This window comes from Polypterus senegalus, chromosome 6 (assembly GCF_016835505.1).
Source record: "Polypterus senegalus isolate Bchr_013 chromosome 6, ASM1683550v1, whole genome shotgun sequence".
NCBI classification, from domain to species: domain Eukaryota; kingdom Metazoa; phylum Chordata; class Cladistia; order Polypteriformes; family Polypteridae; genus Polypterus; species Polypterus senegalus.
In genome coordinates this window covers 176,014,592-176,031,262 of record NC_053159.1, presented here as the reverse complement: position 1 = coordinate 176,031,262, position 16,671 = coordinate 176,014,592, and the positions used below count along the sequence as shown (strand labels likewise).

Here is a 16,671-nt window from a genome sequence, read left to right as displayed (position 1 = left end):
TAAAATTTTCTTTTACTATGATAAATACTTTTTGCTTTAATGTTTGCCCTTTGTTACCCTTTTTCCCTCATTCAGATGTAAATATACCAGAAAAACTGACCTTAAGTATATTTTCTGCTAACATTATTGGTCTGCTCCATGTTTTTTTCATTTGCAGGCAACATTCTTCTGGTTGATGGAACTGCTTGTGGAGAAATTAAAATCACAGACTTTGGTTTGTCCAAAATAATGGATGATGACAATTATGGAGTTGACGGTATGGATTTGACATCTCAGGGAGCAGGCACTTACTGGTAAGAATGTGCATTGAAGAGATTTGTGTGTTCTTCCACTGTAATCCAAGAAACCAGGCCAGCTTGCATTTCCATATATGAAGTATATAAGCAGTGGTTGTAGTGTGTGTTTTTAGAGTTGAGAGCAAAATTACTATATACAAAGCAATATTACTATATATGAATAGTAACTCTAACAATCATTGAATTACATGTTTATCTTTATTATGACTTCTTAGTACACATTCTATGTTAATGACAGAAAATATGACTAATATTTAGGGGGCTTAGAGTCTTGCTAAAAACATCACAAAAAGCAAGTCAACTTGTAAGTTGTGGTTGAGATGATCATGATGATTAGACATTTAGCATGTTACTTGGCACCTAGTGATTTTATTAAAACTTGAGTCCGGAGTGAAAATCATGTGCATCACCAAAAATGACATCATAAATCTATTTTCTTAAAACTTTTTTTTTTTTTTTTTAACCTTTTAAAGGTACTGGTGTTGTTTGTACCTAGTTGGTTTCAGTTTGTTGATGGTAATAATAAGGTAGACTCTCTACCTTATATACTCCATTTCTGGAAATTGTTCGACCTAATGCACACTTCTCTGGAGCTTGGGAAGAAAATCCTCAATTTTCCAGGGTGCTTTTGATGCACATACTTTGAGGTGGCTTCATTATGCCCTGTGATGCCCTGCTTTAATAAGCATAAGCAATAATTAAAGCTCTACTATGATAATTGAATAATCTGAATAACTTGGTTAAATTATATTCACTGGTGCTTTGTGTATTTATTAGAAGTAAAGATCTACCTGTTTGAATATGCCGGTGTGCCATCCAATCACAAAGTTTAGTTTAATGTACTTTAGATGAGACAGGGTAGAAATTAACATTCTTTCACAGCATCATTGTGAATGCTCCATCCAAAAATATTTTGAAAGATGTTAAAGTTAAAACAGTGTAGCTCCTTAAATACTTGCAAGTATGATTTGATGTGGCACAATGAAAGCATTAACAAGTCATATATATATATATTTTTTTTTCATCTGTTGATTTAAGCAGTTTAATTGGAACAAAAACCTGCACCCTCCAGTTAAACCTTTAGCAGTCACTATGTAGATCTCTTTTAAATGCTCTCTGATGTCTGCCCACCAGTGGCCTTTGCAGTGCTTGCTTCTGCTGCACCACTGCTGTTAGGTTTCCTACATTGTCTTCAATGGGTTTATTATGCTGCGATGATGATGAAGAAGAAGAAGAAATCAGGGGTGTTGAAATACAAATCCAGCAGCAGTGAATTAGAATTCTGGTATTTTCACATATATCCAGTTTTCTAAAATAACTACAGTAACTGATGTAGAATTACAATAAGAAGCAACATGGCCATAGGTTGTTTATTGTGTCTTTGACTTTAGAAAATTTGTCCTGAGTTTCAAACACTTTAATTTTATTTACTTTTATTGCATGAAACATGATTTCTTTTGAATCAATTATTATATTGCTTATTTTTTTACCTTTCAGGAAGCACTGTTAACCTATATACAAAATTTGTGATTTACTTATCTGCTAGTGATGAGACTCAGTAGTCACTTGTACTGTTATTGATGAGGTAAACTGTTACCTTAGCTTATCAGAATAGAAGAATGCAATTGGGTTACATATTTCAAACTTTTAAACTTAAATACAATTTATATTCTGACAATCGTAGGTGTGCAAAAATCCACCTTTTAAAGAATTTGATGCTGTTTTTCCACATGAAACCATTTGGTATCTCATTTGCTTGTGGTACTTCAGTTACCTTGTAAAAAATTTAAAACTAAAAAAAAAAAAAATGTGTTATGTAGAAATGTATAACCTCTCATGGTAAGTAGCTTTCCAAAGTCATGAGAGCCCAGCTTTCTATAAAACAAAAATCAGTTTAATACATTCTTATAAACCGGTATTACTGGTATAATTCTTTGAATCTGAAATCTCTTGTACTCATGTTCTTGTCTGTAAAATTTCCCTAAGCCACCAGTTCACTCCTGTGCCCCTAAATTCATTAAGGTGTGCCATTTCCTCAGGTTTTAATGCTGAGATCTAATCTCAGGATATTTGATCACAGCAGCAATGTCTAGATTAATTAGAACAGGTTTAATGGAAGCAAACACCTCTCCTGAAAAGTTGGTCAAGTCAGTGATTCATTAAGAGCCAGTGTGAGTTTTTTGAGTCACTGAATGAGTTTTTTTCATCTACATGCCTAATTCCTCAGTACTTTTGTTACATTCCGACCAAGAATGATCTGCAACAATAGATTACGATTTGAACTAGGTATCAACAAGCAATAGTTGTTTGCAATTTTAACTTTAAACGATTATTTTTTTCTGTCTTTTTATTTTCTTTAATTTAGGTAAATTTAGAAAGTTTTTCTGAATGTTTTTGTTAACTAGATTAACACCAGTGACAGATTTACTTGTAAGCATTTCTCTGGCAACAAAGTGTCATCAAGTAATCGTTCATCATAGATATATAGCGATATAGAGCTATAGATATACAGTATAGATATAGAGCTATGGATATATCTATATCTATATATAGATAGAGATAGAGGTTATAGATATCTATAAGTACCTATTTACTTTTTAAATAGCTTTTAAAGATATTAAATGAACTCTCAGAACACTTTTTAAATTTAGTTATTTTTAAAACAGCTGTTTTTAAGATTCCCACATTTCCATACACCTGTATAGGCAGTGTCAGCAAATTATTGGAATATTGTTCTAAAATTCTGTTAACCAGCGTTTCAGGAAGTACAGTATTTTCCTAAGCATTCAATTAACCTGAATTTTTATTTACTTTAAAGAGAAAAATATGCACAATCATTTTGATTCAGCTGCTGTTTGAATTATTTAGGTTTAATTTGTTTGCATCAAATACTTTACTGTAGTCTTACTTTTTTAATCAAAAAATACGATATTAATATGCCTTTCACTAAAATAATTTTCAATTTGTTTTAGGTATTTGCCTCCTGAGTGTTTTGTAGTTGGAAAAGAACCACCTAAAATCTCAAACAAAGTTGATGTTTGGTCTGTAGGAGTAATTTTTTTCCAATGTCTGTATGGTAGAAAGGTATGTATAACTATTTTGTTCTGCATAGTGTGCTGATCTTCTCATGTAAGTATTTTTAACATTTTTTTTTCCTGCAGCCATTTGGTCACAACCAATCTCAACAGGACATTTTGCAAGAAAACACAATATTGAAAGCTACGGAAGTTCAGTTTCCTGTGAAACCTGTTGTTAGTAATGAAGCTAAGGTAAATACACTTTTTAAATTTAAAGTACCTAATCAAGTATTCTTCAAAAACTTTTGTCAGAGTGATAATATAAAATAGATTCAGATTGTCCCAAGATGGGTATTTATTTTTAGATTAAGACAGAGTTAGTTACACAGTTCTAACTTGGAATTTTGCTTAATGCTGTCAGATTACTTGAAAATGTTCTATCATTTTCTTTTACCAACAACCGTCTTTGGCATTTTGTGTTACTGCAAAATGATTTAGATTTAGTCTTATTTGTTGTTTTCAAAATAAATTTATACTAGTTGTAACTTTTTCTTAAGCAGACATCCTGTTAGTATCAATTTTACTATTTAAATGTTAAAAAGCCTAATTAGGGTTAGTAACAATAATATTATTGTTTACCCATTACTTGCATTTTTAAGGTTTGCCTATGTGGTAAAGTACATTTAAAGTAAGATCATAAGTAAGAGTACATTAAATGTCCTGTGATGTGTCAAGGATGTCTGTAATGGTGAAAACTGCATAAGCTAAAGGAATGAATATTTGTACTAGCAATTTTTGTTTTTTGCACTTTTCATACATACTCCCAACTTGAAGATCTAATTTATCTACATATTTTCCAGTATACAAAATAAAGGCTGTAAGAGTCTTATTACATGTTGTTTTTTTTATTTTAGTATTAAATGATAGTTTTTGGCATTTTTTGAGATCCTTGTTAAAACAAGACCCTTTGTAATGTTGTAACACATGAGATTTTCATGTTATACTATCCAACTTGAAGCAGTATATAATCTGCACTTTATGAATTAATCTGTCCGCTTCTTGCATTAAACTGGCGAAACACTACGCACTATTGATTTTCAGTCATAGATTTAATTCACATAATCTTAGCAATTTGTGAACAGTAACGGTGTGCTTTCTTGACTATGGTGCTCTTTAGTGAGCCATGCAAAAATAAAACAGGTTTGATTTTGAACATTCATTTTAATCTGCTGTGGAGTGCCGTCTGGTCACAATTAGTCATGAGCTAAGAGTATGATGTCCCTCACAATGGTTGAGGGGTATTGAAATGATGATTGTAGTTTTCTTAAACATTTCATGTTTAGAGCATTGCCGTTGGGTGACGTTTTAATAACCTAAAATATACTTGCTTGGCTTTTATTTGTTTACATATGAGATGTAAATCTGTTGTGTACGTATTGCAGTTTCTTACTACATATACAGACATGTTATACATTAAGGTAGCGAAGATTCTTTTTTCAATACAATTGGAGTTTAAGCATTATTTTGTCCTCTAATTAGAATTGGATCTCACACTCCACAGGCAGAAACAATTCTTACCATATTTGGATAATAATTTGCAGTCATTTGATCTGTGCTACTGTATCTAGCCACTTCAACATTTCCAGAAAAGTCTCTGTGTGCATGTTAACCTACATTGACATCATAATGTTTTAGTAACTTCTGTAGTCCTCTGATGTTCTCGAGTTAGAGTGTAGGGCAGTAATTATTTATAACAATTTTGTATGTAGGACATTACATTGACATGATCATTAGCCATGGTACTTTACAGCTCCAGAGTCTTTGATATGAATCCAGGCTTAGGCACCTTTTCATGTGAAATTTACATGTTCTCCAAGTTTTACAAGTCAAAAAAATGTTTGCTTAATTGGCAACATTAAACTGGCCTGGTTTAAATGATGAGGGAGTGTGCCTTGTTGTGATTTGGTTCCTTGTTCAGGTTTGGTTCATGTCTTTCACCCAATATGTGGGCAAATACAGTCACTCCCAGTTACCTTCAAATCAATAAGCATGGTAAAACGTAGTTGGGCATTAGATTTTTCAAGAACAGCAAAAGAAAATTTGAACAGAACTAACAGCCCATTAAATGTACATTTACTTGCCAAGCTTATTAATTCAAGTCAGCTGAGTTTATTTTAGTATAGCACTCTTCACTGAGTGCAGGCTTAGAGCGTTGCAAAATGTTCACAATTAAATGCAATTGCAAACCTTTACAAATGAATACTTGCATACTGCATGCACATAAAAGTACACATTTGTTTAAAAAAAATTGAAATCAAAGAACTTTCAAAATGATTAACAAAAATGGAACTAAACAATATCTGTCCATTTACATTTTTGTGAACTTCACAACAAAAGAGAAGAAAACTTAACTCCAGTCAGTAGTATTCCTGGCAAAAATGAGGGTCCTTGGTCAGCTACAGCAGATGGTCAGACAACCTTTGACATTCTGTAGTAAAGTCTCTGCTGGGCTATCAAGATGACAACAGAATCTTGCCTTTCTTTGACTGCAAGGCTCCAAATATCTCGGATGTCTTTCCCTTGGCAGGAAAACCGCTTGGAAGTAGAGCATTGCCACAACAGGACACTGAGAAAACAAACAGAACAGAGGAGCATTCGTAGTGGTTCATAATTACTGCATTACTTATATTTTTGTACAAATGAATAGTAAGCATATGCAATGTACATAGCTAATCAGCTGAGGATTCAAGTCATGATTCTTCAGATTCATTTAAAAGCTGAGACTGAAGAGACATCTCTTATTCAGTTGAGGCATATACTTGGGCTCAAAACTCAAAATTCTTCAACTTAACACATGAATTGTTTGGTATCATCAAATGTGTAAAGTCAGTTTGTGTATCTGCTTAATTTTCATGGTTTTTTTTTCCAAAATAATAAATAGAGATATTGATCATCTGTGTCAGATTTTCATTGGATCAGACGTTTACATCCACAAAGGCGGGTAGTGTGGCATAGTGGTTAAGGCTTTGGACTGTTGTAAGTTTCCTTGGGTAAAGGAAGTAGCTAAATATTAAGTAGTAATAATATTTGGTGGTGATGTCTAGCCTGAATCAGAGGCTTAGGATAGTTTTCCACAGGTTTCTATATTTCTGGAATCATTCTTCCTGACAGAATTGCTGTTAAGTCAAGTTCATCGGCCTCCTTTCTCTGGCACAGTTCTTTAGCTCAGTTCGAAGGTTTTTCATGTGGGATTGATTTCAGGGTTTTGTGAGTGGTACTCCAATACTTTTTCTTTGTTTTCAGCAATCCATTCCTTTACCACTGGGATCATTGTCCTACTGGAAGACCCATTTACGACTAGCTTTAGCTTTCTAGCTGATGTCTTGGCTTCTTGCTTCAGAATTTCCAGATAATGCTCACTCTGCATGATATTTTTTTTTGGTGTCCTCTCACAAATTACTTCACCAAAGAACTGCTAATATCTATAAATGACACATCAGTACTTACAGTAGATTCTCCTGACAAAAACCAAGCCCAAGCCCATTATTGTACGATGCATCAATCATGAGATATTCTCCAAATTAGAGCAGTCGCATGGCTACTTTTGACAAGTACCACTTCACATTTCCGGGTTGTTAGCCCTGACTCAGTAAGTCACACACTCGCAAACTTTTTACCATTGGATAGCAGCGACTGACGTCTCCAATGATTCATAGATATCCATATATGGACATAATGAGACACAGCTGAGGGCTTGTAGAATGAAAAAATACACTAGTACAGGAGCAAACAATGTAAGTGGTTTCATGTAAATGTGTAGGTGGGGTCGTACTTGAGTGTAAGAATGTATTAGGGGATGAGGACCAGAGTTTTTGTACAATTCACTGTTTTATTAGCAGTGCACTTTGTTCTGAACTTGGACCTCCATTTGGAGAGGTTTTGGATAGGGGAAGAGGGACCCATGCTGTTAAATGCTATAACTGTTTATTTTTTGTGTTATCAACTTCAGACAGGTACACTTGAGATATTTGGGAATGCCTCAGAGAGTAAACAAACTTCCTTGGCACTACTTGTATGAGAGAGATGCTGCATCAGAAAACAAAAGATTGAAAATATTACTGTTAATGCCTTTTTCCCCTTTATTATCTGATTTTTCTAAGTGGAGGAGTGTTAAATTTCACACAAACACAGATTCTTTAACATTTGAGAAGTTATCTGTCAGGTTTTAATGAAAAATCGACTGTCCCGTCTTTTTTTGAATAATAAGGCTTTATTTTGGGGTGCTGCCCCCTCAGGTGGAGATTGCTGAGAAATGCCACCAAAGTGTAGTTAAGGAGGAAGCCGACTTGTGAAGATCTGCAGTTTTCCTTCTAAGGTCTTGAATCAGTTCTTTTGATTTTCTATGTCATTACCATAAGAAGGCACTGGCTGTTCATGGTGGGTCCCTACATACAGCCACAGGTATCCCAATTAACCACTGTGTAGGACAATTAACTCAGAGGCTACTAAAAGTAAATACATCAATTCCTGGAGTCATCCACACTATTTAGATATAGTCAGCTTTGTGTATGTAGACTACTGACCCACTGCAAATCTGTCATAGCATTTTAAAGCTGGTGTAGGAGGGGCAACAGTTCTAGAATCCCAGGGTTAAGCAGGTCTGCCCCTTTGGTGCTTCAGCGTATTAAAGTCCAGCAGTTGTGTGGCCCCTGATGCCATTGTGTGGCAACATTTTGTAACTTTAATACAGTCAGGGTACAGTAAGTCAGTTAGTTCTTAACTTGGAGCCTCAGCCACAAAGTCTAGGACTAGAATATCACTGCAGAATAAAGACCTTGTGAGCATTTGTCCTGGCAAAATGTTCATATTTTCTCACAATGTAATAATGAGAACAACTTAAGAATGTATAGTAAAAAGTAGAGCTGCTAATTAATCGCCTGCTTTGTGTGTTGTCATTTTGATCTGGAATGAAGTAGTAATAAATGCTGCAATACTGTTTGTTCAAGAAAATACTGAGTTTCATATCTCTACTAGAAGAAAAAATAATGAGAAAGAAAAGCATAGTTTGTAATGCATTATATTTTATAACAACACTAACATTTATTTACTTTTTGTTATTAATGAGTAATGTGACGCATTTAAAGTTAATTTAAAAAGTAATGTTTCCCAATGCTAGTCTCTTGTGAACATTTATTTTCTATATCTGGATTTTATCCTTTGAACAGCCAAAGCAAATAAACAGGTATTCTAAGCATCTTGCTGACCAGTCAGCAAAATCCATAATGTTTTTTTTCCTGTCATATAATAATCAAAGTGCTAAACTAATTTGTATTATGAAGTAAGATTTAAAAAAAGAAAAAAAATCTGTTGACTGAGTACTATTCAGTTGTTTGTTACACAAAACAGTTCAATAAACTGGAATAATTTAATATATATAGGCAACTGATTAGCTTATGTTTCAGAAATTAAAGCAGAAATAATTCAGTGATTATAGAAGAATGTAATACTTCAAGGAAGCATAATAAATTGTAATAAACAGTTCTTTTTGATTAAAGATTTTAATATTGTGATTTATCTCAATTGAATTTTTTTTAGTTCTTACAGCTGTCATCACCACTTGAGTTATGAGAGGTTTATATTTAACTTGTACGTTTTGTTTCTGTGTATTTAGAATTTGTTTTAAAAAAAGGTATTGGCAATGATTGCATGTCCAGACCTCAGTATTTTACTCATTTTTTTTTTGTTCATCTTTTCTAGGCCTTTATAAGGCGATGTTTGGCATATCGAAAGGAAGATCGGTTTGATGTGCACCAACTGGCAAATGATTCATATCTTCTTCCTCACATGAGGAGATCTAATTCTTCAGGAAATTTACACATGGTGGGACCTGTTCCTCCAGTACCTCCCACTTCAAGTATCGTTTCCTACTGAAGCTTTTGCAGTCTGCTTAAGTCTGTTGCAGTGTTTCTAGTAGCTTCCTCCTGTCAGACTTGGAAAATGGAATCTTGTCAGTCAAGGAATGTGAACACATTTGAAGATACCGCAGAGTACTGAGAGTTGCTACCTTCATTTTGTGTGCATCTTTAGTCTGATAAGCAAGGGAAGTGGAACAACAATACATGTCTCCTGAGTGGCTTGGGCTATACTTTAAATGGTTTCAATACGTTCTGAAGAAAGAAGAAAATAGACTGATGTGTAATGAGGAGGCTTACACTTAGAGGTTAAAAGATTGGCCGTTAAATTGGTTATCTTGATCAGAAGAGAGTTTGGTTTTGAGTGTTAAACATTGGAACAAGAGAGGAACAAGAAGGGCGAAACTACAGCCTACCCTTTTGATGCAGGCTGTTCAAGGCTTGTTTGAAATATTGCAGAAAGTACTTTTTATAAGATTTTTATTTAACAGACTATTCTTAGATTGACTGTGTAATTTTAGCTCAATAATATTTTCCAAAAAAAAAAAGACATACAAACGAAATGCCAGGGGAACTCTCCATTGGCATCTGAAATGGTTTGTAAAGAGAAGAAAATGAAAATAATAAAATTCAAGTCGCCATGGGAATGGTTTAAAAGAGTACTGTAATGTAGTTGAAGATTAAATGGCATTATGTATACCCAAACAGGGTCATATGCAGAATGCACAAAACATAACCAAAATGTAGGCAAAAAGTATTGTATAGCAATTTGTTCAGGACATTTTTAATATTTGGGTGGGGAAAGACGTACAATACAGCAGGAAAAAATCCCTTCTATCATAGTTGTATATTGTTGTACAGTTGTCATTTTCTGTTATTCTTTTCATTTCAGCAGTTAATTATAACATTTGTTTAAAACAATGTTTTTTCATACTAAACCTTGTAATTTTTTGTCCTGAAATGTTTTTCTTCACATTTGCTGCTATTATGTGCTTCTACCTTGAAGGTTATATGATCCGTTCATAGTACAGATTGTACTGTACAATTTTTAATTTTATCTATTACAAAAAAAATGTCAAAGCATGTTGCTGTTAATCATTGTTAGACGAGAAGCAGCATTCAGACTAAAAAGCCAGTAAATGTTTGGCAAGTGAGCAACTGTTTGCGAAGCAGGCCATTACCGTGTGGAGGGACGTTGCTTACATAAAAACTTGAAGGTGTTAAACATCTTGTTAAAATCTGAAAAGCAAAATTTAGTCTTACATTACCAGTGTGTTATTCTAACTGATTCTCTCTAGACACAAATGTCAAACATACTGTCTTGTTAATCCATTTCAGATAATTGGTTCGAGCTCTGTCTGGTCAATAAAATTCCCTGATTAGTGTGATGAACATGATAAAATAACAGTATTTGTCTGTGTGTGTTCTGCAGAGAATAGATTCTTTTCTTTTGAAAGGGTTACACTTTACATGTTCAAATGAATGTTTCTGCTGATGCGTGTTGGTGTACAGCAGGCATTCCTGTTTCACTTTCCCTTTGTATATAAAACAGACATAGTCTGTAAAAGGTTGCTGCTGAAATTGTAGAGAATGTAGTCCAATGCTAACAATTAAAACTGATTTTCATACTTTTAATTTCAGAGTCAGTGACTAGTTCAGTATGGGATTTTTTTTATAGGATTTTGGCAAAGGAAAAAAAAAATCTGTACTTTTTGTCTAGCAGAATCTCTACAGAATACAGACTTTCACAAATCTACATCTCCATTAAAAGCAAATCACAGAGACTTTGTTAAACACAAACACAGGTTTCAGACTATAAATCAGATACTGGGCCAATTGAAGTCTTAAATAAATGTGAAAGCAATCAGTTTGTGGTGTCTTTGGAAAACCAAATACAATACTGCAGTTTTGCATACATTCATTTTGATATGCTTTTATGATCTTCGCACATTTAAAAAAAAAAAAAAATGTTAGTGTTTACGTATTGTGAATCAATAGTTTATTTCCTAGTTTTACAAGGCAGCAGTGTGCACCAGCCTTTACTAAAGTCAGTCTGTATAGTATGTCAGAGGCAGAATGCTAACTTTTATGCATGGTTTACAGAGATTTGTCTTCTGCACTTGATCTGCAAATTCTTTTGTGAGATTTGAATCCTGCCAAATGTAAATTAGTGTCATATAGTTAATCACGCATGCATTCTCTCACCGTTTCCCACCAATATTTTTTTTTTTTTTTTTAGCAATTCATATTCTGTGATCTGGCTGTAGTATGAAAACCAAGAAACTAGCTGCCGTGTGATATGTATTTTTGTTCTTCTCCTCTGCTTCTTCTCATTTTAAGAACTACTTGAACAGAAAGCTCATATAATAGAATGCAGTTCTTTCAAATGAACATGTTACACAAGTATTCTTATGCTGGTTTCATGCCATTATTTCTGCCCATACTACAGCTTTTTGTAACTTGAAAACATTCTTTCATTTGGCACATTTCTAAACAAGAGGTGAAATGTGCAAGTGATGCAAAGTGTCATCTGATTTAATTGCCCTTTTTCCTGTTTTAATCATTTATATCCAGCTGCTGTATATAGAGCATGATTAGAACTGTGTAGGCACATTTTTGTAGCACTGCTTCACTAAAAAGTTTGTTTTAGCAATGATTTTTGCATTATAGTGCAATAATGACAGGGTTTCAGAGGCCAAAGTGCATATGCTAGAGTTATTCACAGTAGCTCAAACTCTTTCATCAGAAAACCTTTAGTGTCACTTATGGTGATAATCCTCTTGGAACATACATTACCAAAACCATCCCATTTTGCAGCTGCCAGTTAATTTAGCATGTATGTCTTTGAGATGTAGGACTAAACAGGAAAGACTTGTGAGATTGAACTCCACATGGATGCACAGAGGGAGGAAGCTGGCTGACTTCATCCAGAAAGTTGAGGTTTGAAGCATCCACACTGATTACTGTAGTGCCCACTACAGCTATATGAAGCGTTGAATGTACATACATTAATTTTTCTACACCTGATTAGAGGCAGACACTACCCCAGTAAATGTCGCAAAATGGAAACCAGCTGTAAATGGTGCACCATTCATGTAATTCACCATTCACCATTCATGGATTTTTAATGTTGACGTGCTGGTCTGTGCATATGCTAATACCCATTTCTAACTGAATTTTTCCAATTGGGATATTTATAAAGACCACTAATATACATTAATGTTGGCTCAGTTAATGCTTGCCTGTCAGACATTTTTCAGTACCTGAGTAGCAGCATCTTTCAAGTTGAAGATGTTCATAAAGTGATCACACTCTTAGTGTGCCTGGTATTTATTTTTGGTTGTGATTTAAGAGCTTTAATTCATTTTTTTTTCTTTTGTAATGATTTTATCTTAACATTTTTTTTTTGTTTGCTTCTCCTGTCATATTAAATAATTTTGTGGTCAGTATTTGGCATCTACCCATGAGCTTGGTTGGCTTTCAGAAACAGAAAGCTTAAGGAGTCAACACTGAGCACTAGAACTTTAGAAGAAGGATTAATTGACATTTCCAGGCTTCATGTAATACAATATACCTTACCTATATCGTTATTTCAAATATTTAGTTTAAAAATTAGGTACAGAGTAAGTAGGTTAGCATTGAAGCCTGTTCATAGATGCACACTGGTAAAACTTGTACTGGCATTTCAGGACAAGTGTTACATTATGTATTCAAATCATTCATGCAAAGACCGTGATTACCCTTAATAATTATTCTTGGTTGGATCCTGAATGATCATATTTACATCGCAGATATTTGTAGTCATTTATAGGTCTTGTATTTTTAAGATGAACTTGTCTTGTATTACCTCATATATTTAGATAAGGTAGGCATGGAAATTGTAGTCTCATGTGAGCAATTCTTAAAACACTACATGAATGTCTGTATTGGTATTGATTCTCCAAGTGCAGTTCCTGTGGTAATTCAGCACATCATAAAAACCTATTGGTCTTTAAGTTCCCAGCTTTTGTGGTGTTTGTTTAAAAGGCCCTGGCTGCATAGTTTGCTCTCTAAGTAGTAATTCACATAACTTGATAATGAAATGTATTATCTGTAAACCATTTTTTAATAAGGGACCTTTACTGCAGCAGCCTTTACTTAAGCTGACCTTTTTTTTGGGGGGGGGGAGGGAGAGGACAGGCGGGGTGTTAGTAATTTGGCCCCATTTCATGTTCTATTGTGGCCTACTGCCATTTTAATCTTCTGCTTATTTAAGGAGTTAAGATCTTCTTAGGTACTCAATACTGTTTGTATTGAGCAAAACTGCTCTTTGTAACAGTTGTGTGAATGTCGAAAGATGGAATGTTTTGGGACTGTATTTAAAAACCTTTTTGTGCTTTTACATCCAGAGAAAGTGTGGAGGTGATAGACAGGCAGCTAAGCTCATTACCAGAGTTGGGAGACCAAATGCAATTTAAACATATTGTCAGTGTCCAACTTTTCAGCCAACCCTTTTATCTTGCTTATGGAATTTGTGTCTTGAGTTAAACAAATCCAGATGTTGTTGTTGTCTTATGCTGCACTTGGTAACTACTGAGTAATTAGCTTACTCTTAAAGTTGTACACTTTATTTATGTACCTCCTGTAATAGAAAATACTGTTTCCATTTTATGTTAAAATATGATGCTTTAGTCCATATAGTAGTTTACCTGATTGTCTGTTTATTTTTTCCTTCTGACATAAGCGGGTGAGTCAGAATTTCAGCACAATAAATCTCAGTTTATTAGAGCTGGGAGCAAATTTCATTCCCAGCAGTTTGGTTCATTTTACATCTCACAGATTGTAAGAGATCCATAACCAAAGCTTTCAAATATGAAGGATGATCAAAGGGTTTTTGAGTCTGAACCTGAAAATGTGTTATTACGGTGCTTACAGTGCAGTGGAAAAGTATTACCCCTTCCTGATTGCCACTGATTTTGCTCATTCACTTTGTTTGCCCTGTGGTGGGCTGACACCCTCCCTGGGGTTTGTTTCCTGCCTTGTGCCCTGTGTTGGCTGTAATTGGCTACAGCAGACCCCCGTGACCCTGTAGTTGGGATATAGCAGGTTGGATAATGGATGGATGGACACCACTTTGTTTCTCATTTAGTATAATACAAAGCACCCAGTGCACAGTTTTTAAATGATCATTTAATTTATTGAAGGAAAAATCTTTAGCACATAGTGATGATCACAAGACTTTCTTGTGTGCTTTTTTTTTGTTTTTCCCCTTTAATGATGACAATCTGAATTGACACAGATAGTGAAACAGCATACCACATTGTAAAGCTGTACTGCTGTGATATACCTGATTACTGTGGCTACCTGACGGTTCACAGTCGTGTAAACAGGTGCATAGCAACAAGACAGCATGATTGTGATAAAGGATAAGTAAGACGTTTAGCATACTCCTCCCCCCAAAGTGGTGTTCAGAATGAGGCAAATGTTAATTTCAGAGGAAAACAAAGTCATAAAGCTTTGTGCTGTGGTAGGCTTCAATAATGCAAGGGAAACGTCAATCGTGCAGATCAGGCATTCACGTCTTATTCCCTCTTGCACAAGTAAGAGAAAAAATCGTGTGCAAAGAAACACTTTTACTGTCTTGATTGTGATATCCAGCAGTGCGTTGGCGACTTTCAAAACATATCACACAAAGAACATGTACTAAATCCATCTTGGTACAGCTGTGGACGCTAGACATACCTTTATTAGTGTATTTATTGTGTTTTGGTTTCTATTGTATGCAATAACATTTTTCTTGAAAAATAGTTTTTGACAATGATGGACAAGATACAAATTTTCTGTTCCCTTTCCCCATCAAAAACAACATACCCTCTTTTGGGAAACATAAAATAAACAAAAGCCCACAAACAGCCATAAACAAGTGTTTTGTGACTCATTTATTGGATACAACACCCCTCACCTTTTTTGTTTTGATATATGAAGAGTTTTCTCAGCCACGGTCCAGGTTTGCTTTCAGATTCTTAACGGAAGCCGCAGCAGATCCGCCTGACAGAATGGAAATTACCAAGTTATTATTTCAGGTCTTCTGAACCCTGGCACTGCCTTGAGAAAACTGGTGGTTTAAAGGTTGCAGAGACATTCTTATTTCCATATACTTCTCCAGTTTTTCTCCATGCAGGTTTCCTATAGCAGTTGTGGTCAAATAGTTCACTTTTTGTTTCATCTCTCACAGCCTTTTATTTCAAAAATGTGGTAATGAAGATGTTCTATTCTGTTAAAAAAAGTTATCCTTCAGGTTATTTTTTAACCATGTGCTGTGTTGTGGACCACAACTCTGGTGTCAGCCAAACTTTCTGCAGTTATGTTGTAGTGCACTGTATCGGAAGTGCATGTGCAGTTATCAAATTTTTGGGGTCTTCCCGATGTGTTCTTCAGTTACTTTTTAAAGGCTTTAATTTATTTCTTCTGTCAGCTTGTCACAGAAGCACATTGTAAAGTATGTATAGGAACGACACTGGTGAGGTTGATATGTTCATCAATTATTTAATCAATTCCAATATTGTCTCAATGTAGCTAAATGTACATTAAGGCCTAGTTTATTTAAAAGGTGCAAGTCACCTACAAGGGTGCTCAAATGTATTCATGTTTTTTTGTTTTTTTTTCTGTCATTCGAAACCAGCTGAATTGAGGGTTACAACAACATTTTGCTGTACTTCACATGCTTAAGTCAAATTAACATGAAAGGTCTCCAAATTACTAATTTGCTATGACATTGCCACAGAGCAGTCAGTTTCCTGTGCCATCACCGTTGGTCTCAAAATGGTGTTGTGTGGTGTACATTTAAATGTACTGTTACTGAAGTTTTTGTGCAGAGGAATAATCTGTAATGAACATTCATGAGCAATTAAAAGCAATTCTTTTGGTATAATTGTCATTAGGCTTTATAATTTGCAGGTTCTGAGAATAGTGCTCATTTAACTCGGGCTGCTTTGGTATTGCTTCAGTGTACTGAAAGGATTTGCGTGAGAGGACTGATGGATTATGACCAGAAAGCTCCCTGTATCCTCATAAGGTATGAACAATTTTATTGATGCTTCAGTTTGCACGTTGAGTTCCTCAATGCCTGTCTGTCGTGATTACAGAACTGCAGAGGTAAGGGTCAAGAGTCCAAGCTTTTTCTTTTTAATGTCAATTTGTGGTTAATGAAATGTTAATACACCATGTTGAACTAGCAACCAAAAGAGGTTCAATAATTCATTCTGTGTAATCCTAATAAATAGTAATTGTGCTTTAGAATATGCAGAAATTCTTTGTTAAATCTGCACACTGGTATGCTATCTCAGTACCACTGTGTGATCTTGCATGTCTCGACCAGAAGTAGGGACTTCTGAAATGTCTTCTGTCAAGTGTGCGTAGTACAATGAAATTCATGCTTGCATGTGTCTTCAGAACAGCTAAGAAAAA

At 34.7% G+C, this 16,671-nt stretch overlaps 1 protein-coding gene across 4 annotated transcripts in view; it reads left to right on the top strand.

Moving 5' to 3' along the window:
* The window catches only part of tlk1a (tousled-like kinase 1a), a 130,991-nt gene extending 120,131 nt beyond the window's left edge, over window positions 1–10,860 (top strand). For all 4 annotated transcript variants that reach the window (XM_039757608.1, XM_039757607.1, XM_039757606.1 and 1 more), the window contains exons 18-21: window positions 158–293; window positions 3,269–3,380; window positions 3,458–3,565; window positions 9,071–10,860. In XM_039757608.1, coding sequence (XP_039613542.1) covers window positions 158–293; window positions 3,269–3,380; window positions 3,458–3,565; window positions 9,071–9,244 — 530 coding nt within the window. In that variant the 3' untranslated portion in view covers window positions 9,245–10,860. The remainder of the gene's footprint in view (window positions 1–157; window positions 294–3,268; window positions 3,381–3,457; window positions 3,566–9,070) is intronic.
* The last annotated feature ends 5,811 nt before the right edge of the window (window positions 10,861–16,671 follow it).